Raw genomic sequence first — 22,655 nt, 5'->3', positions numbered from 1 at the left:
GGGCCGGTGTCCTGCAGGTTTTAGATCTCACCCTGGGTCAACACACCCGAATCAAATGATTAGTTACCAGGTCTCTGGAGAACTTCAAGACATGTTGAGGAGGCCATTTAGCCATTTAAATCAGCTGTGATGGATCAAGGACACATCTAAAACCTGCAGGGACACCGGCCCTCGAGGCCTGGAGTTTGACACTCTTGGTCTAGATTATCTAAACCAGGGGTCCCTAATCCCAGTCCACGAGGGCCGGTGTCCCTGCAGGTTTTAGATCTCACCCTGGGTCAACACACCTGAATCACACGATTAGTTCATTACCAGGCCTCTGGAGAACTTCAAGACATGTTGAGAAGGTCATTTATCCATTTAAATCAGCTGTGATGGATCAAGGACACATCTAAAACCTGCAGGGACACCGGCCCTCGAGGACTGGGATTGGGGACCCCTGGTCTAAACCTAAAAAATGGCCTCTGGTATGAGTGGAAAATGAAGTCAAATTGCCCCTCTGTCCTCTAAATTTATACTTTTTCTCCCTTTAAAAGGTTGAAAATATTATTTTCATGTACACAAATGTGACCAGTTACATGACTAATCAAAAGGACTTTTGCTCCAGTTTCCATATATATCTTCAGTTTGTTATCAGATAAAAAGAATAAAAAAAAAAAAAAAAGTAATGCTCACGAAACGAGGTCAAAATAATTGGCATTTTTGTTTTGAAATTTCCTAAAACTAGGACTGGATAACTGAATCACAGCCTTTTCAGTGTCGCCACTTCTGCTTAACAAAGAGTTTCCACCATGCCGAACACGAACAACTATTCCTGCAGATGCAGCTCACATACAGATGAATATACTCAGAATTGCCTTCATAGTTTGGTTTATGTGATGAGCACAATGAGAACATATATACTATACACAACACAAACAAAACACAAATGCTGTCAGGAAGAGAAAACGAGGAAAAACAGATAAACGATACAGCTTCATTCAACACACTCCCAGTTCGATCCGCAACTCAACCTTGCTTTTCCTCACTAAGACAAAACAGAGATGCAGAGAGCAAAGAGACAGACTGCACAGAGTGGAGAGGCATTTTTTGAATTGAGTAGGACAGAGTGATCAAGAGGGAGCAATTGAATGTGTGAGTGTGAGAGAGAGAAAGAAAGAAAGAAAGAAAAAACAGGGAAACAGACAGAGGAGGAGGAGCAGAGAGGGGAGTGTGGCTCTGCACAATAGGCCTAGACATGAATGCTCCTCGACACTCGTTTCCACACATCCCCTTCAATTTCAACTCTCTAATGGAACTAGCGATTCTCGGCACCCACTCACACTGTGCACAAAGGACGGGCGTGTGCGCACACACAGTAACAGCAGCACACACGAGCAGAGAGACACAAACGTTTATGAACATGCGCTGGTAACATACGCGCACACACAAAAAACGCAGGCACATGCGGTGATGGAGTGACTGGAGGGGCTCAGGAGCGTGCACGCTAACACACCGAAGCTCACGCTGGCTCTACCCACACACTGACATTTCTAAAAGATTGCAGACAGCCAATGGGAAAGTACATGAGCTAATGTACACACACGCACGTACGAAGATTGCTGGGTACACACACAAACACACAACTCCATTTGTGCCTATGAATTTAATCCCTATGAGATAAAGGAGAAAGGTGTGTGCGTTTGCTCAGCATGCATCGCGGTGCCCATCTTGTGCTTCCAACCTCAGAGTTTGTGCGGGTGCATACAAGTGAAGGTCTTTAAATCATGGAAGCTGCTACTTTCATGTGTGTCTCCATTCGTCAAAGCATGCTCCCTTCTTCCAATATGGCTGTCAGCGCACGCCGTCAATCATACGACAGCGTGCGTGTGCGTTTGTGAGTGTGGATGGGCAATACCAGACGAGGTCATCGATAAGGGTTGGCCCCTTGGAGGCCCATCGCTCTCTCCTCCTGCAGGCTGAGCATAAATTACTCCCCCTGCTGCAGCAACACAAACTGATGTATGGACCACTCCCTCACCCACGCCCTGCCTGATTGAGGGCCTTTTTTTCTCCTCCATTTCAAAATACCTTACTAGTTCTTACAGCACCGTTTTCACTGGATGTAAATATAATGCCATTTTGCCAAGACCTACATCCACATGAAATGACTGCGTGATGCTCAAAATTACTAAAAACAACAAAAAAAAATCAACAACAACTGGATTTACACACAGAATTAGGTGACCTCACTCAAATGAGATCCCCAAAGGAAACAGAGATTATGTTTAATAATCACACCAACAGTTCAATAAGCTGTCGGTGCATCACGAGGAATGCACAGCTCCTTTGACACTTTGTATTTTATTCAACTGAATCAATTTTAGACTTCGTCTGCTACAATCCTATGATATTTAGTTGACTAAAACTAAAAGGATTTAGTCCTAATTAGGAATAAAACTAAACGTTTTTTTAATCAAAAGACTATGGCTACAACTAAATCAAAAACTGCTGGGCCAAAGGTGAGGGTAAGAAGGTACATCATAGATGTACTTTCATACTTTATCTTCACCACAACAGCCCAGTACTGCGTCTGCATCACTGTTGACACCGCATTCATCTATCTGTCAGCCTCCTGCTTTCCTCTTCCCTCACTTGTAAACAAGACCCTAAGATATCATCCACTTGAGGTAGCAGCTCGCTCCTGCACCCTGCAGTGGACACGCTGCCCTTTTCTGACTAAGAACCGTGGCTTCGGAGTTTCAGGTGCTAAATTCTCACCCCAGCTGCTTCACACTCGGCTTCCGGAACAAGGTTGATGAGTCCAAAGGAACCACACCATCCGCCAAAAGCAGAGATGAGACTCCTGAGACCATGAACGGAAATCCTAAAAAATCCTTTTTACAAAAATTACTGGACTTATTCTAGTAATGACCATAATTGCCAAACTGAACTTCGTGTTTTAATCAGTGACCTGAAACTAGTGACTGAGCTCATGAACTCATCAGGAAGGTGATCTGATGTCAGACAGCTAGGTAGCCAAGGGCCATTGCCCCATAGACATCTATACTACCAGACATACTTTTGTTAGGAAAGGAGTCGCCCCCTGCTGGCCATTAAAAAAATGCAAGTTTAAAGTACTTCCACATTAGCTTCACTTTCAGATGTTGGCACAAAGTCCATCTTTTATACTGTCTATGGTAAATCTTTGTACCTGTCACTGTTTACTCACCCGTCCCATCAAAAAAAAAAACAAAACACTAAGCTGCTCTCTGAGTATCCATGTCTGTAGCATAATAAGGCTACCACAATACAGCAATGTGGATCTGCCAGTCAAACATCAGTGAGGCACATGCAACAGGTAACTTATGGAGACATTCCCAACCCTGGCAACCAATGCATCTGAGCCAGGTTAAAGAAAAAAAGAACCCTGTAATGAAGTGCATAATTCAAGGTTCAGTAAGTATTAAAAGTCTTTTTATCTGCATTGATGAGGTTAGCCAACTGGCACCTCAAAGTCCAGGAAATTCTCCCAGCTGAATCGTCAGTATGAACAACAAGCAACGATACAGGACAGCGAGTCCTTGAGACATTTTTCAATCACAGAGTACAAAATGACGCTAGATTATTGGTAAATGTATGATTCATCTGTAAATATTAAAACAAATTGCTCTGAAATTACTACAACTTTTATTTGTGGCTCTCGCAGGTTTATCCATAACACGTATAGAGAGAGCACTGCCTGTCAGACAGCTGCTAGCCAGGTTTATAAAATAATTCATTTATGCAGAGGAATGTAGCTACTTCCTGCTGACAGCACAAAAGCATTTTTCACTCAGATTTGGCTTCTTTGGATTTTTTCCTGTAGTATTTAAATCCACATGTCAAAGCTAACTGACAGGAAGAAAAATTCTAAACATTGGTAAAAGCAATAACAAAAAATTAGACTGATAACCCTCGGCAGTAGTTGCATGACGATGGAGACACCTCAGTTTATAGAAGCATGTTAGAAAGGAAGCCTTAAGCAACATAATACACACAGGAGGTACAATAGAAACTTGATAAACATGCATGCCCCTCAGTTTGAATCCATCACATCCTGCAAGCAGAAAAGGCATCCTCCTGTGTTTCAATTTTCTTCACAAAAGCAATCTTCTGTTTATGATCATACAACAGTTTTACATCCTATGTGATGGGAATAAAAGAGCGAACTTTAAGGAGACTAAATACAGACTTACCTGTTTGTGCATCTCAATGTTGAGCCCGTAGGACATCTCATAGTACTACACAAAGAAGAGGAGAAGAAGAAGAAGAAAAAGCTATAAAAACACAGGCACCGAACTGTTGCCAGAAAAATTGTCTGTGCAGGAGCTCCATGCTAACAATTTATCATGCTCAACTGACTGCATGTGACAAATCACGTTTGAAGCTAATGTGCATTTTGATTGCACCACAATCGGAAATCACACAAAAATTCTGTTTCTCAGCTGGAACACTCGAAGCATCTTCAGTTTGCTTCGTTGCTTTTTTCCACCAAAAGCAACGAATGCTAATATGATCATAAAAAACATTATACGGGCCTTCTTAAATCCAAGAGATGATTCCCGAAAGGCATCATTACACTGCAGATTAATAAGAACAAGAATTCACATGGGTACAGTAATCTTGAAACACTGCGGAAGACTTTATTCGCCTTTTCATTTTTGCCTTTGTTTTTAAGTAAACAGCTTAATAACAACCTCCAATGTTCTTTGTTCGATGTTATTTGATGTAAAATGATGAGCTGCTGAAACCGAAGCTACGACGGCACATAAAAATAAACCGATCAACTGATTTGCATAATTAATCTGCCAGTTTGTCATTTTATCCTCCTTCTCATGTACACGCCAGCTCCCTCATACAAATGAAATTTGCATGTATGAACTGCCAGAGAATATAAACAGTTGCTTAATTTAAAGGGCGTACTGAAGTTCTGTTTGTCGCTTACAGCTGTTTGTGTGCAGGATGAGTTTCATTAATCTCTGCAATCATCACACAGCAGCAGGATCCACATGTGTGCGCACGTGGAACAAGAGACGCTGCCTCATTTATTATTTAGAATTATTAATTATCCAGACAAGTCGATGTGATCGGTAACAGTCCCTTTACTTACTTCTACACTTCAGACATGTTCACACACACACATGCAAAGAGAAGACACAAAGAGGAAGAGAGACTGCGAGAGAAAAGGAGAGACAGAAGAGAAACGGCTTCTGTTGTGTGTCTGTGTGTGTGTGTTCAGTGTTAATGAGAGGGCCACCTTCTAGGCGTCAACCCTGTTAATCACCCACTCTGTCTGCAGGGGGACTGGCTCTGTCACTGGAAAACAAACAACACACAGATCTCTCACTCACACACACGTTTTTGTCTCTCGCTTGTTGTCACTCACACACAAACACACACGCACATATGCACGCACACACAGTTGTTTGTGTTCAATTTCACACTGGCTCTCTCTTGTAAGTGAATGCACGTGCACGCACGCACATGCACGCGCACTAAAACATAGCTCCGTAGCTGCTTGTGCCCACGCGGAAGCTCCCTAAAGTAATTACAGCGCTGGGGAAATGGAGGTGCTGCCGCTGGCTGGGGGAGTGGGGCAACCTGATATGCTATTAGAGGAGGAGTGGGGAGGTCGTAGTGGGGATACAAGACTCGGCCTGCTACTGATGGAGTGGAAGTGCGATTGAAAGTGCGCGTATGTGTGTGCGTGGCTGACTGTGTGTGCGTTCGAGTCAGAGTGGGCGAAGGAGGCTGTTTTGGCAATACTGCATTCACAATTCAATTTTACAGGTTTTATTTCAGCTGAATGTGAAGATGGCTGCACAATTACATCAGCATGTATCCAATAAGGGCTGTGCACATATTAAAAAAGACAAATGGTAAGCAAATGGTAACAAACATGTAATTTATCTCAGTTAATCCAATACAGCGGATCTACAGAGGGGTGATAAAGTGAAGGAAATATCTCAACACTTGACCTCTACAAACGAGGAGATCCAGTAATTATTTTGGGGCAGGTGTCCCCTTGGAGGAAAGAGCAACTGCAAATCAATACAAATCCCTTCTGAGGCATCACCTTTATCCTATAATGAAAATTTTCCATACTGATGGGAGTGGTGTCTTGGCAAGTGATGCCAATTCTTCATCAACTCTTTCCCCATAAAAACCTTTTTTCCAAGGGTTGCTCCAGTAAGCTATACAGGCAGAGATCACTCTCACTAACTAACTTTTGATGCACAACCAGTTATTTTGATATAAAGCAGTCATGGGGGAAAGAGTTAAAAAGGTAAAGAATGCTTTAAATAATTAAGAAAATGTGATTCTTTTGGAAAAGCATGATTACTTCCCTCCAGTAGAGATCCAGAGGCTTGTGAAATAAATGCCAAGACACTCCAAAGCTGTTCTGGCAGCACGTGGTAGTCCCACTCCTCACTAAAGCCGTTTTCACATAAAAACTCTGAAACTTTTGGCAGAATCAGGTCAGGGCATCATCTGCTCTCCTTTCTCACATGTATCGATGGTGCAGCGGTTAGCACTGTCACCTCAGAGTAAGACGATCCTGTGTGAAGTTTGCGTGTAAACCCTGTAATGTGCTTCCTCTCAAAGACATCCATGTTAGCTTGACTGCTTTCTTGCATTTGTGCAGAACAATCCTGTGTAAGAGTGATGTGAAAAACTAGTTTAGAGTTTATTGGCTGGACTATTGTAATTCATTATTATCAGGTTGTCCTAAAACATCCTTAAGAAACCTCCAGTTCATTTAAAATGCTGAAGCGAGAGTACTGGCAGGGACTAGGAAGAAGGAGCATATTTCTCCCATATTGGATTTTCTTCATTGTTAAATCCAAAGTCAAATTTTAAATTCTTCTCCTCACATTTTGGATAATCAGTCCCCATCTTATCTTAAAGACCTCATAGTGCCATATCACCCCAATATAGCACTTCAGTCTCAGCCTGCTGGTTTACTTGTGGTTTTGAGGGTACTTATAAGTAGAATGGGAGCCTTCAACTTTCATCACATTTCCTATGATGGCTTATTTCTTCTAAACACACCTCTTATAAATATGTGTTGCACACCACTTTGTATTTAAAGGTGGCTGTCCCTGCCTGAGCTCGCCGGAGGTTTCTTCCATTAAAAGGGTGTTTTTCCTTCCCACTGTCACCAAGTGTCAGCTGATTGTTGGGGTTTTCTCTCTATTGCTGTAGGATCTTTACCTTACAATATGAAACACCTTGAGACGACTTCTGATTTTGCCCTCTCTAAATTAAATTAAACTGAACTGAAATTAAACGTGGCTGCCAGTCTAAAGCACAGCTGGCGAAAGTGATCCATGTTCTCACTTCTGGAAATGAGGCTGCTGCCTGAGTGAAGTGCAGGAAAATGGCACAGATCGGATTTAATCTATAGGGAGAACACATATAATATTGATTAATTTAGATGCAGCAAAGAAGGAGCTGAGGTGGAATTGAATGTGTGAGATGATCAGCTGGGATTGCAGATAAGTTGGCCTACCTGCTAGCCTCAATACTGTGGCTTTTTTAAAACTGTCACAGATCTCTAGACAACATTTTATTTCTTCTTTTAAATCTGTAACAGGGTTGGACGCAAACTATTTATTTATTTGCTGGCTGCCTTTTTTTTTTTTTTTTAAATGTTGTTTTATTTCCCAGACCCAATTACATGTTTATAAAACAACTGGTGCGTTCACTGTTATATATGGTTTTAAACTGCTCAGATTCAAGCAGATTGCACTTTTATGCCCCTCACATTTTATATATGAAGCTTGAGTTTCAAATAAAAATGAAAGACCTTGTAACGAAGAATCAGAACTCCTCAGCAGACTCTGGAAACACTGCAAAGTGCTACTTGTCTGGCATTTTCTCTTAAAAGTGTCCATGTTTCATTCAGCTGCGCATTTCCTGTCTCACTGTTTTCCAGCACGATAGCTATAAGATGCAGGCTGAAGAAAAAGCTGCCTCATATTCTCCTCCTCACTAAAGTTAGACATGTGAGGTTAAGCAGGATTTACGCTCTGTCTGAATTGCATGTCTGATGGTCAGATAGCGTTAGAAACCCCTTTCACCCGCATCCTTCCTGACATTTGATAGTGGGTGACACACACACACACACACACACACACACACACACACACACACACACACACACACACACACACACACACACACTCTCTATCTTTAATGTTCTAAAGCCGACATTCACACCCGCTTCATGCCTTGCAGAGGTGAGAGAGAGAAGCCAGGGATCTTACTCAACTATTTGTTCTATTTTTCCAATGTTTCCCTGGAAAGTCTTATCCCAGTTTTTACATAGTATCACATAACATCACTGCAAAGTTTTAAATGGGGCTTATTTTGCAAAATCAATGCTTCCATGGCTTTTGCAAAATAATTACACCTACCAATAGGGCTGTTTGATATAAACATAAACATTTTACGCTATTGTTTGTTTCGTGGTGTCGCAAAATTCATTGTTTACTGCAATATTTTTTCATTGTTTTGGTCAGTGTAGTGTTTATATTAATTTCTTAAAGTTCTCTCTTTATCTTATATTTTATATAACCACACTACGGACGGACAAGCGCCTGTTTTTATGCGTTGTGGTTAGCAACAACGACGGTAACAGCATCGCGTGTCCGCTTGTTTATGTTCCACATAAACCTTTCACAATAAAGCTCAAGATCCTGTTGAGACTTTTCAAAATAAACTGAATCACGTGAAAGAGCCGATTATTTATGGATGAGAATTAAAAAAGAGCCGCCAGGTGCTAAAAAATAAACCTTAGACTCAAACGTTAGAACAGGCTTTCCCCCGCAGCACGCCGTGTAATAAATACTCACAAAGAAAACAGCGGCCGTTACAACTTATGTCTAAAAATGTATCGTTTCATGCATCAGTTAAAACACTGGACTCCAGCTACACGACGCGCAGCTGGAAACACTTCCCGCAAGTCGAGCTGCCCGAGATTCACAGAATTTACAGAAAATGTTAAAATTTTGTGATTTATATCGTTATCAGGACGATAGAATTCTTATATCGGGATATGAGATTTTGGTCATATCGCACAGCCCTACCTACCAAATAGAGAAAAGATCATTCCCCTCTTGTAACATCAAAATGGGGAAAAGCACCACCTATTACCAAATCTAAGCAAACCAATTTATCAGTTTTGTTTTGGCCAATTTTAGCAGCTTCACCTGAGTAACTTGTTGGCGTCTTCACACGATCCAAAGGCAGGAATGTTAAGTTTCCTGTTGATTCTTGATTCGCCACATGTAAGATAGGGAAGTTCATGTGGTTGCAAACCATCCAGAGTGAACCTTGCCTTTTGACCAGTGTCTGCTGGGACTGGCTCCAGCCCAGTTTTCCCTCCTGGCTGCAGTATTGTTCTGAACGATAGATGCATCAAGTCAGAAGAAGTAGAAGATGTGGAAATGGGAAGCAAAGTTTGCTTCAGAACGTCTGACATCTCTTGATGTGTAATCTGGGAATCTCTGAGCTCCTGCACTGATATATCATTGAAACTGCAGTAAAGACCAACCCACTCGAGTATCCTGAATCAGTGTGTTTCTGTTTTAAGATTTAAGATGTCCAAAGTGCAGCTATCACATTAGAAAAAATGAAAGACAGAAAGCTAAACTTTCTGCTAGCTTTCCTTTCTTGTAGCACCAGTGTTCCCTTGTGCTTATATTCAACATATAAGAAACATATGATCTGGTCTTCTTAACAAATGTAAGAAGCACTCAGTTAATCAATTTTGTGCAGAAGAGTCAAATATACACTCTGATACTATTATATTGCAGACAGAATCTGATAAAGAAAGTCTAGCTTAACAATGGAAGCTGATAACCACTGCTGTGATACCCATTTTCTTAAACTAGAGTTTTAGGGGTTTTCAAGCCTGGCTATGTAATGTAATGTAGCACCAAGCTGCTAACTTGTACCAAAGCTGACTGTTGTTAAGCAAGAAAGGTTCAGTAACTTCAGTAAAAGCAGGAACAACCATCTGTTTAGAAATAGACACAATGCTGGGACATTAAAGACTTACATTATCTTGTTAAAACTTGGTACAATATAGGACTTTGAAGTGGTCCTAAGAGATAATGATCTGTCCCTTAGTCATTTAAAAGCAGGACCACAACATTTAAGGGGATAGAAACTACACAGAACACTCAAACTGAGCTTTGCCTCCATCAGCCTTTGAATTACCCATTGCATGTATGCAGCCTTGTCTGGTTTCTGTCTTTTAAAGTGTCCCTTAAATTGATTTAGCACATGCATCACAGAGTCACTGAGTGAACTGGAGGCAAAGGAGCACTCTTAAAAAGAAAAAAGAGATGCTTTGGTTAACGTTGCCAAAAAACAGAGCAGCTGAAAGTTGTATATCACTTTGTAGTGCCTCACAAGCTGATCAGAAAAATACCAAACCCTAATGAAAACTTTGTGCTGATAATATCAGCCTGCAGGCTACTAAACAGTCTGTAGAACATTTTTCTGACTATAAAAGTCATCATGTCCCTTATTAATTTGTGCAGCTGCGTTTCTTCAAAACATTTACCGTATTTTCACGACCATAAGACGCACTGTGCTAAAAGGCGCAGTCTCAGTTATGTGTGCCATTACTGTATTTAACACACACATAAGGCGCACTGGATCATAGGGCGCATACAAGTACCGTATGCGTATTTAAAAATAAAGCGGGAGCAAACCTGAGTTCGGTACCTTACTCACATTTTTATTACCAGTAATCGTCATCATCAACAACACACAAGCATACAAGTGTGCGTATTTAAAAATAAAGCAGGAGCAAAACAAAGTTTGGTACTCACATTTTTATCATCAATCAAACCCATCGAAGTCCTCATCCTCTGTGTCTGAATTGAACAGCTGCGCTAAATCTTCATCAAACATGCCAGGTTCACTTTCTTCACTGTCAGATTCACTTTCCGTGCCGTGCGGCTCCTCGGAAATGATGCCGGCTTTTGCGAAAGCTCGAACAACAGTGCCAGCAGACATGTTAGCCCAAGCATCTACAATCCATTAGCAAATTGTGGCGTAACTCGCCCGGCGCTGGTTTCCACTCTTGGTTAAACTGTGGTCTCCATCGGTCATCCATCGCTGGATGTGTTTGTCGCCGATGTGTTTGCTGCAGTAGGAGCGGAAGATGGCCAGCTTTTCCTTATAATCCGCTGGAAGTTGCTGCGCTACCGTAGTCCTGGTCCGGATGGAAAAATGGCACCGTTTCATAAAAAGTGAAAGTGAAACTGCTTTTAGCCGAATGGTGACCGTCGAAACGCTTCTCCCGCTCGTTCTTTGCTCGATGATCGCCTTATGTCCGCGGAAACTCAGCTGCGTCTTCTTGACCTGCCGGAGCTTGTTTTCCAGCTTCCTCCACTTGCGAACCATCGATTCATTAATCTTAAATTCTCTCGCCGCTGCTCGATTTCCATGTTCCTCCGCGTAGCTGATGGCCTTCAGTTTAAACTGTGCTTCGTAAGCGTGTCTCTTTGCCATTTTCAGGGTTGTTAAAACAACGATGTCCTGCATAACGCACATACCTGTTCTTTTATACAGGTATGTGCAATAAAGTCAACGCACACACTTCACCCTTTAGCGTTCTCATGGTGTTCTCTACTACGTCCTCCTTACAACACACAGGGCACACTGCGCTATAGGGCGCGCCGCACTTTTTGAAGAAAATCTAAGACTTTTAAGTGCGCCTTATGGTTGTGAAAATACGGTAAATGCTTAAATCAACTATTACCTATAATCTGGATAAATCACTGCAATTACACAAAGAAAAAACACACAAATCAGAATTTGCTGGGTTCTGCAACACACTTTAGTAAGAGTTTCCATTTATTTCTGAAATTCGTGGCATCGGTTTTTCATTAAATCTGTTTTACACGACTGTGCTCTTGTTTCAGTGGGTGTGTGCTTATGTGCACAAGGACGACAATGCCCGAGTGTGTGTGTGTGTGTGTGTGTGTGAAACTGTGTGTACACATGTCTGCCTGAAAGATACACAGAGGAATTGTGTGTTTGTATGTGTCTGCTGCCCTGCTGATGGTGGAGAGAGCAGTGCGGCAGCGCAGATGAGATGAGATTAAAGCCAGTCAGAGGATCAATTAGAGGCAAAACATCAGACGGCTACACAGCTACGGCCAGCAACAATGAGATTAGCCCCGAGGTGGAGCAGAGAGCAGGCAACCACATCTGTGTGTGCATGTTTGTGTGTGGATGTGAATGTGTGGACAGAGACAGAGAGATGGGGGGGAAAAAAGAGGAAATGAAGGGGGCTGGGGAAGGCGAGTAACACATACATTAACTACAGAAGCAAAAGGGAACAAAGCATGAAAAATTCTGGTTTATTTCAGTTCAGGTTTTGTTTTTAGGGAACATGATACCATCATTTCAATCATGTTACGTGTTGAGATTTCAAGTCTAACGGGGCTACAATCAACACCAGTCAGCAACTGGATTTGATTGCACTGCGCACTTTAGGGTTTCACCAACATGTCCTTCAAACTGAACTAAAAGAAAATGTTTTTTCCAGATATGATATCCTAATTTGAAGGATGGCGTTATCTGTCTGTGCCAAAATTGTGCAAATCACGGCTGGAAAAAATTACATTTTACGATCCATTAGCACGGCAAAAGTTTTGTTTGCTCACTTAGTCCAATCTCCTCCTGCTGCAGGCTTCGCGGCTCTGTAATAACATCACCCAACTTCCTTCTTTGTTCGCTGACAGACAACAGCTTTTGTTCCAGCAAACACTAAAGGGACATGTCGCTTGATCATTAAGGCATGCTTTTTCAGGGCATTTGCTGAAACAACTGATGCCGTCCGTTTTCTTCGAAGAAGAATCTAATTAAGGGAGTTGTTAGACTGTTTAGATGAGTTTGGAAAATTAATAATGTAACTGTCAGATTCCCAAACAAAGGAAACATTTTTCAAGAGAAGCACAACGACGGCGTCACTTCTTTGCTAACTGAAATCATTTGCAAGCAATTTTAAGAAAATCTATGAAAATGACTTGCTGTGCAAAAGGGAAGATGATGAAGGGTATGGAGGAGGTAGAGTGAAAATACAAAGAAGTTGCACAACAACCAAAATCTACATTAGTTAAAAACAGTGAAAAGATGGCATTTTGTGTCAACCATCAGCTCTGACGCGCAGCACACACAGCTTAACTCACCATGATATAATGGCGCTGCATCTCTGACTTCTCACTGGCCAACTTGTCACACTCGAGCTTCAAACTGGAGAGAGAGGGAGGGGAGAGGAGGACAGAGTCAGACCTTGTTATTCAGCTCGACAGTCTTCCTTCTAAAAGTGCTGACACCAGGTGACTTCTACCCCCCTTCATCATCATTACCTCCACTTTCACCGGCAGCACTGTCATCACTTTCATCATTGCTTCAACCGCCACCATCATCATCAGCAGCAGCAGCAGCACCACCTCCGTTCTCATCATCCCCCGCCACCATTTTCATCTATATCATCGCTGCCAACTGCATCATCATCATTAGCACCATCATCATCATCATCCTCGCCTTTATTAGTCAGTGGCAGCGTGTTCGCCACACCTGACATGTGTCGATTGACAGGAGGAGGTCAAACTCCCTCTGAACTCCAGAGACGAGCCGAGCCAAAATCTCTGCTCACTAAATCAAAGAAGAGGCAGCGAAGCAAAAAGTCTAAATATAGTGTTGACGCGTTCTCTGCGACCCTTTCCCTGCGACAGCCATTAGCTGTAATCATGTCAGCGTTGATGTCACGCGAGGCGACAGGACAAAGGAGGATGCATCAACAAGTCAGCCTGATTGTCAAATAAAAACGACAGAGGTGGAAAAAAAAGAGCCCCTCTGTGATTTTGATTGAAGCAGCCTTTTATAGCGTGTCAGTCACAGGCGGAATCATCCGATGTGAAGCGTGGGTAAGACTCATCAAAATATGCAGACACACATGCTAGATAGGTTCAGATTTAGGATAAGTCTGTAACCTGTTTGATGGTGTGTGTATATTTATGCAGGGTTGTTCTTCGCAGCTGTCTGCAGGAATGACAGCTCGATTATAGCGAGCGATGGCTCAGTCTTTGCCGCTGTTAGTCTTAACTGGCAGACTGAACACCGTGTTACACACAGGCAATAATGTAAGCTTACTCATACACACAGAATTGTGCTGCTTTTTCTATACTTACTGTAGCTACTGCAGTGTAGACTGCAGCTAGAGCCTCCACCCTTGCCCTGACTTTAAATACAAAAACCACAATATAATGAAAAAGTATTCAAGACTGGTTTGTGATAGGATGCCACCACAAATCCAGTCAAGAAATTTCCATGGTACTAAATATTCTACAGTCAGCCGTTAGAGGTATTATAACAAAGTGAATGCGACTGGGAATGACAGCAACTCAGACATGAAGTGGAAGGTCCATGTAAAGTTACAGAGCGGGGTCAGCAGATGCTGGGCACAGCACAGTGCACAGTGCACGCCAACTTTCTGGAGAGTCAATCGCTACAGACCTCTAAACTTTACGCGGCCTTCAGATTAGCTCAAGAACAGTTCGCAGGGAGTTTCATGGAACGGATTTCCACAGCAGCTGAGGGAATTATGGAAGGGGTTGTATTTCAGGAGGTGGGCTCAACCCCTTAATTAATAAAAGGAACTCTTAATGCTTCAGCATCCCAAGACATTTTGGACAATTTCATGCTTCCAACTTCGTGGGAACAGTTTGGGGATGCCCCTTTATTGTTCCAACGTGGCTGCAGACGAGCGCACAAGGCAAGATCCATGAAGACATGGTTGAGCGAGTTTGGCTTGGAAGAACTTGACTGATCTTCACAGAGTACGAAACCTGATTTGGATGATTTAGAGCAGAGACTGTGAGCCAGGCCTTCTCGCCCAACATCAGTGTCTGACCTCATAAATGCGTTACTGGAAGAATGGTTAAAAAAAAGAAAAGAAATTCCCATAAACGCAATTCTAAACCTTGTGGAAAGCCTTCCCAGAAGAGCAGAAGCTGTTATAGTTCCAAAGGGTGGGCTGACATCATATTAAATCCTATGGATTAAAAAACGGGATGTCACTGAAGTTCATATGCGTGAAAGCAGAAAAGTGAATGCTTTTGGCAATAGGAAAAGCAAGTTTTCACAGTACTATGCAGGGCTGTGAACTCCTTACTGCTTCTATAGGAAGTAGGAGGTTAAGTAGCAGCCAGGTGCTGCTAATCAAAATAAATTTATTAACTCATCAACCAAGAGCTACATCTCAGTCTCCAGAGTCCTCAGATTGAATTTCATGACTGCACAATTGTAAAAAGACTAAACAAATAAGGCTTGATGACAAGGCAAGGAAAGCCACAAACTCAGTGGATGAAACAGGTGCTGAGAAGCTTTCTCAATTCTATGGAATTCACCCAAAGTCCAAGACTCCAAGGATCTTCCAGAAAAAAAACCCAGAAGAGGGAACAAAGATTCATGTCTATACCACTATCCAGGACGTGTGGAGCAGTCATGAATAGTAAGATGCCCTCCTAGAGTGAACTGCAAGGATTGCTGCTAAGCAGTGAGAGTGCCTCAGGCAGCAGAAGACAGAGGTGTTAAGGAAAGGCGAATAAGACCAATGCTGATCCATCCACCATTGGCAGACAGAAGAAAAAACGTGCACCAAAAAACCATCCTACCAGTAGGTACAATTTACAAAAGGCCAGGGTGAACAAAAACAAACACATTGTTCAGATAAAAGCAGCACTGGAAGAGGCCCCTTCAGTCTAGTTCATTAAACACAACCACAATTGCGGAAAAAAACTGCTGACTTGACTCTTATCCAGATGACAATCGTGAATCCCACAGCCACAGAAGGTCATTACTGAAAAGTGGATTTAAGCATGTTAATGGAGAGCTGACTAGAAAGGAAAAGCAAAGCAGAAAAAGAAACAAGGACGGCTGCAACCTTGAGTGGACTGTGAAGGAAAGTTGATTCAAGAACTTGTAAGAGTTTCACAAGGAGTACCTGAGGCGGGTGTCATTGCATCATCAGCCACCACCCACAGAAATGTTCAGGAAAGGAACTTCAACTAGTACATTTCTAATATCAAGCCACTCCTGAACCAGATGCAATGTTGCAAGTTCTTATCTGGGCTAAGGAGAAAAGGAACTGGACAGATCCAATGTATCATTTCATTGGAAATCAAGGTCATAAGGAATAGAAAAAGAGTGCAGAGGCACAGAAAGTAAGGTTGGATTTTGATGTCCAGTGTGATGTTTCCACAGTCTGTGAAAATTTAAGATGCCATGTCATCTGCTGGTGATTGGCTCACTGTGTTTTATCAAATCCAAAGTCAATACAGCCATCTACTAGGAGATTTCAAAGCACTTTATCCTTCCATGTGTTGGCAAACGTTATGAAGATGCTGCTTTTCTTTTTCAGCAGACCTTAGCAACTGCATCCATGCCAAAGCATTTGCTGAACATATTATTAATGGTCAGCAAACATTATTTTGCAGAGGTTTGTGATTGGCTAGCCATGTCCGCTGACCTGAAGCACATTGAAAATCCATTGTCAAGAGGAAAACTAGAAACAATTGATCCAAGAATACAGATGAGATGAAGGCTACTATCAAAGCTTCTATAAAAGTTTGGCAGTGCCACAAGCTGACCACCTCCACGCCAAGCCGCATTAATGCAATAATTTGCAGTAAAGGACCCCCAAGTACTGAGTGTATAAGTGAAATTGAACATTATTCAACTGGATTTCTCATTTTCATGAGCTATAAGAACATAATCATCAAAACTAAAACGTTAAAAAAAAATATATTAAAGTTTACCTTCTGGAATGAAAATTTTTATTTAGTTTTTTTCGCACAATTGTAACTGATGATGGGATATCTGTGTTTGTAAGTAGATAGAAACATCCTCTTCTGTCTTATCTCAGCTCTCACGGTGCTCTCACAGCAGCTGTTCCTAATGTAAACGCTAACAGCCAAACAGTTTACCTTTTTTCCCCCGCTCTGTCTCCTGTGTTTCCTTTTCTGTCTCCCTTCCTTTTATATGTGTATTTTCTGTCACTCTGAACTCTGTTAACAACTCTGTAACCCTGTTACTTCCTGCTTTTTTGTTAATAAGTCACCTTGTGTGTCTTGTGTGCTGGTTTGCCTTACTGTGTTAGCATTTTCCCCTCGTCTGCTCTGCCCTCATTAGATTCACCTGAGTCTTCTTTCCCAATTAGTCTTCTCTGTGTATTTATAGATGGTCTCTTCCTCCTTTACTTGTCAGTTCATCTGAGTTGCTTGGCTGTTTTCCTGTCTGGGTTACTGCCTCTGTCTTTCTCCACGTCTCTGTGTTGTTCTGAAGTTTTAGCTTCTCCTTTTGGCTACTTCTTCGTTCTTCCATTTATTACCTTTAGTTTGACATTTGTCATGCCTGAGGTTTCCTTTTTTTAAAAAAAAAATCCAACCAGCCTCCCAGTATCAGCTTTGAGGTCTTCATATCAGTAACATTTTTAATGCCCTTTATTTTTATTATTTATTTGCCATAATATTTAAACTCATGTAATGATTGGTTCTTGCTGCTGAAAACAAGGATGTCATCTTCGTGCATGACAATGTTTCTCAAGAATCCACACGTGTATAAAACAAGTAAACAGTGACCCGCTTTAAAAGAAAATCCACTCTGCAGCAATAACACTCAACATTTATCGTATCAACCATCCAACTCTTTTTATCGATACGAAGAAATTGAGAACAGTTGCAGCCAAAATGCAACCAAGCAAAATAAAGATGTGCACTTGTTGGCTGCTCCAAGCTAAGGATATCTGGTTATGACTGCTCACACCTTGGTAAGCAACAGATGTCCAACCTGATAACACTGACATGTGTGAAGGTTTTTTTTCTTTGGGCTGGTGATTTTAATCCTTAATCCTGTTTTCGTACGAGCAGCCTCCACTCGCCCAAAATGTTCCCCTTCCCACTTACATAAAACCCTTAGCGCCATCCCTGTGTACATGCGTAGGCTGTATGGTGGGTTGTCATGACAACAGGCGTCCCCGCTGCCAGCCTACCTGGGATTGGCTCCGTGCCTCCTCTGATTGGTGCTCAGCAGCCCCCGGGCCTGCGCCACTGTTCTCAAACGACACTTTGATGGAGTTTTATTGCCGATTCTTCCGCCTCTAAATCGCTCCTGCTGTCATCTTTATTTTGATTTATGTATTCCCTGATCTATTTATGCATGTGAACGAGGGGAGGGGAGAAGAGACGGGGGAAGGAGGGTGGGCTGTCGGGTGGGAAGAAGAAGACAGCGACAGCTACAATGCTCGGTACTATACCCGGGGGAACGCCTGCGGTACATTTGCCTTTTAAAGTCTTCAGCAACAGACACACGCAGCTCAGCAGAATACTACAAAGCCTCGTCTATGGCTCCCAAGCCCCCCCACCCAATCCTAGCTCCCCTCCTGAGTCAATAGGAACTGTATGCATGTTCTGTATGCTCAGACAAAAAAGGCATTCTTTCAACTGCGCCGTGACTCTCTGAAGGGGGTTAAATGGTGCTGCTCACTGTTGTGGGAATTACAAAAACCAAAGTCGAGGAAAAAGACGCACAGGGCATTACTGCAGCTTTAGAATCCCCTACAAACAAAAGCGATCAGACCAGAGCAAGGATTTTACACACAATGTGTTACTCTTTCATCTGCCTTTGCCTGTGTCTGTAACCGGCTGAGGCAAGCCTCTGGAAGGTTCTGGGAGTACAGGTACAGAGGAACAAACCAACCTCCTCAGGAAGGAAGACAGGCTTCAAAGACTCCACTCGCACAAAGAGTGGATTTCTTGATGCAGACCCCGTGGCATCCCTCCTCTTTACAACAGCTATCAAACAGATCAGTGAAGGTCGGAATTTGGAAGCACCTCAGACTTCTGGAGCTGTAGCGGTATTTAAGCAGTAAAGGAAGATCAATAGCCGAGGGTAAACGAGATTGATTTAGGTATGAGTCAATAAAGGCTTCCTTAGTGTGCAGTATGGCAATAGAGCTGAGATACTACTGAAACAAAGGCACACATCTCCATTTTTTTCTTACCACAGAACAGTTCTCTTCGAGTTCACACTGTGCTTGGCTGCAAACATTCATCTTAAAAGTCTAATGATTTTTATTTAAATTCTTGAAGGTATCCTGCAAACAATGATACCATTTGTTGTTTTTTTAAAGTGAAAATACAGACTTAACCCTGGCACTGTTATCATATTTTGTTAATTCTTTGTATTCATCCATCCATCCATTCGCTTCCGCTTATCCTTTTCAGGGTCGCGGGGGGCGCTGGAGCCTATCCCAGCTGTCATGGGGCGAGAGGCGGGGTACACCCTGGACAGGTCGCCAGTCTGTCGCAGGGCCAACACACACAGGGACAGACAACCATTCGCACTCACATTCACTTGCACATTCACACCTAGTGGCAATTTGGATTATCCAATTAACCTATCCCCACAAGCTGCATGTCTTTGGACGGTGGGAGGAAGCCGGAGTACCCGGAGAGAACCCACGCAAACACGGGGAGAACATGCAAACTCCACACAGAAAGACCCCGGCCTGATGGTGGAATTGAACTCAAGACTCTCTTCTTTGTATTCGATTAAATTTAATTAAGAGGACGTGAACCATCAGCAAACCCTCTGTTTGCTACTTCTTTACAATTCCTATAAAATTAATTATCACTATTATTATCTGAATTTATTTAATATTAAGACAGTAAATGTTGTCTGAATATGCTCACAAATATAAACTACTTCGCTGTCCCTGAGTTTTAGCTAGCTGTAGAGTCAGGCAGTTTCCAAGTGTTACTGTTAGTGATTACTGATGTAAAACAAAGTGTTTAAAAAAAGAAAAAAGGACATACATCCGCATTAAAAGCCATTCTGACCAAGAAATGGTAGGTTTTTGTTGCCACAACACAGCTCAGTTTATGTTTAACATACCGGCTACTGGTACACAAACACAGTATGTTCAATAAACAGAAATCCTGAAAATACACATGTACAGCCTGGGGATATATTCCTTATTAAAAAGAGCTGCACTTAACAGGCTGTCATATGTACAGCTTTTCAATTTTGTTTGCATGCAGCAGTGTTTTCACCTGTGGTATTGTGCTTGAAGAAACTGGAACTCATCCTTGATCCTGTCACAGGAATCAGAGGTCGTGAATTTCAGCTGCTGCGATGAGGCCTGCAAAAACATAGAGAGAAAAACGTTAGAGAAGAGCTACTGAGAACCATGTTGAAAGAGGAAACAAAAAAAGCAGGATAGGTGAGTGAAGGCAAGAGAAGCAAGAGACCAACGTGGAGAAATAATTAAAAACACGAACATGAAATCAAATAGTTTTCAATTTGCCACAGTCCAACGAGCAAAGCATTACGAAGAAATTGGTTGCCAAGCATGTTTCCAAGTGCGACGGGCCAAATGAAAACCCCCGAAACTATGTGCATGCTCAAAAACAGAAACATCTAAACTTAACGTTCCTGCCAGCTTTTTAAACCCCTGCAAACGAACTGTTCTCTTACACACCCGCACACAAACCTGACCCACACAGAGATATAATTAGCCATAAATAGATTAAAACACACCCCTACTTAACCTTCAATAGACATAACCCAGACTCAGTCTGTCCTTGGTTTGGCACACACTGCTTCTTTACAGTGCTGAAGCAACCTTATGAGTTATTAGCCAGGGCCGTGATGAAAAACAGCCATGCTGTGAGCCATAACATCCTATTGATTGATGATGCATGAGGTACAATGGTAATACAAAGTGGGTAATGATTATCTTAACATTCCTTTTTGTTATTCCAGCATTCACTTTGAGTGACAGTGAGTAAACATTTAGGCCTGCTTCTTGTATAACTAATGATACTTTTATGAAGATACTTTATAAAAGTATCTTTATGGGGAATTTAAATTCCAATGCTGACGTTATGTGTCTCTCTGCCACACTGTAACAGTACTTGCAGTATTTGTAAATCCCAACAACAGCTGCTTCAAGGCACTTTATATTGTAAGGTAAAGACCCTACAATAAGACAAAAGAGAAAACTCCAGAAATCATATGAACCCCTATGAGCAAACAGTTTGGCGACATGGGAAAGGAAAAACTCCCTTTTAACAGGAAGAAACCTCCAGCAGAACCAGGCTAAAGGAGTGGCAGCCATCTTCCATGACCGGTTCGGGGTGAGTGAATGAAGACAGGACAAAGATATGCTATGGAAGAGTGCCAGAGATAATAATAGCAAATAATAATTAAATGCAGAGCGGTGTATAAACACATTGCGAGTGAAAAAGGTTACTGAAGAAGAAACACTCCATGCTGGACACTCACTGGATTGCCCCAGGACCCTAGATCTATTGCTGCTGGTTCCTACTCTTGAAAGTAGAGTGGGTGCCTGTCTCCAGAATCCAAACCGAAAGCTGGTTCCACAGAAGAGGGGCCTGAGAGGTGAAGGCTCTGTACAATAACCTCAGTTTTATCTGAAGTTAGAATCAGAAAATTTGAGGTCATCCAGGTCTTTATGTCTTTAAGACATTCTTGCCGTTTAACTACTTGGTGTGTTATCGGGCTTCATGGATAAAGCTGGGTGTCATCAGCATAGCAGTGAAAATGTATGCTATGCCTTCTGATGATACTGCCTAAGGGAAGCATGTATAATGTAAACAGAATTTGTCCTAACATGGAACCCTGTGGAACTCCATAATTAACCGTAGTGTGTGAAGAGGACTCTCCATTTACATGAACAAATTGGAGTCTGTTAGATAGACATGATATAAACCACTGTAGCACAGTACTTTTAATAACTACAGCGTGCTCTAATCGCTGTAATAAAATGTGATGATCAACAGTACTGAAAGCTGCACTGAGATCTAGCAGGACAAGCACATAGACGAGTCCGCTGTCAGAGGCAGTAAGAAGATCATTCGTAACCTTCACTAAAAGGTGTTTCAGCCAAGACAGCAAGTACTGTTATGAATAACTACAGAGACTATGTTGTAACTTACCCATATGCTAACAAAACAGGTATGACATAGTAGGGCACAGACACAGGATTTCTGAGAATTTCCCCTGTGCTGTCTTGGAAAGAGGATATTGGAAGCGGATACTTTGAGTGCTGTGGGCAGGGTTTCCATGGGGCAGGCTTGCTCCGACGTGTACTTTGGATGCTCAGTGATGTTGGGATCTGTGCCTTTAACTCTCCTCAAGTCATTCCTGAGGATTCTGGCTGGAAGCGCTGTCTTGTGGGTGCTTCCTTGGTTTCCAAAAAGTTTAAGATGAGTGGTATGTTTCAAGGTAAAAATCACATTAAATTCCACTACTCAGGGTTTCCCTTCAGATGACTTCATTTGAATTTGCTTCAGTCGCTGTTTTTTTATGTTGTAGCCAAAGTCATGTTAAATTAGCATACATAAAATAACACAATGACACTGTCTGTTTGGAGCTAATTTGGAGAATCACCTGACAAGGTTGTTTTTTCACCACATTAATACAAAAAAATAACAGATTTGGTTATGGTGACGAGGACCATTATTTGTGTTTCACTGTTGTCTTTTTTAAGATTCATTTCTGGCATTCTGCCTTTATTG

General features: G+C 42.1%; 1 protein-coding gene across 2 annotated transcripts in view; it reads right to left on the bottom strand.

Moving 5' to 3' along the window:
* The window catches only part of tle5 (TLE family member 5, transcriptional modulator), a 54,707-nt gene that overhangs the window by 9,855 nt on the left and 22,197 nt on the right, over window positions 1-22,655 (bottom strand). For both annotated transcript variants that reach the window (XM_080877473.1, XM_080877472.1), the window contains exons 2-4: window positions 20,166-20,254; window positions 13,239-13,302; window positions 4,218-4,262 (exon numbers count right to left, since the gene is read on the bottom strand). In XM_080877473.1, the coding sequence (XP_080733599.1) occupies window positions 4,218-4,262; window positions 13,239-13,302; window positions 20,166-20,254 (198 nt within the window). The remainder of the gene's footprint in view (window positions 1-4,217; window positions 4,263-13,238; window positions 13,303-20,165; window positions 20,255-22,655) is intronic.

This window comes from Rhamphochromis sp. 'chilingali', assembly GCF_963969265.1.
Source record: "Rhamphochromis sp. 'chilingali' genome assembly, chromosome: 3".
In the NCBI taxonomy this organism is placed as follows: domain Eukaryota; kingdom Metazoa; phylum Chordata; class Actinopteri; order Cichliformes; family Cichlidae; genus Rhamphochromis; species Rhamphochromis sp. 'chilingali'.
Note: the sequence above shows the minus strand (reverse complement) of the source record. Positions and strands in the feature narration are given on the sequence as shown.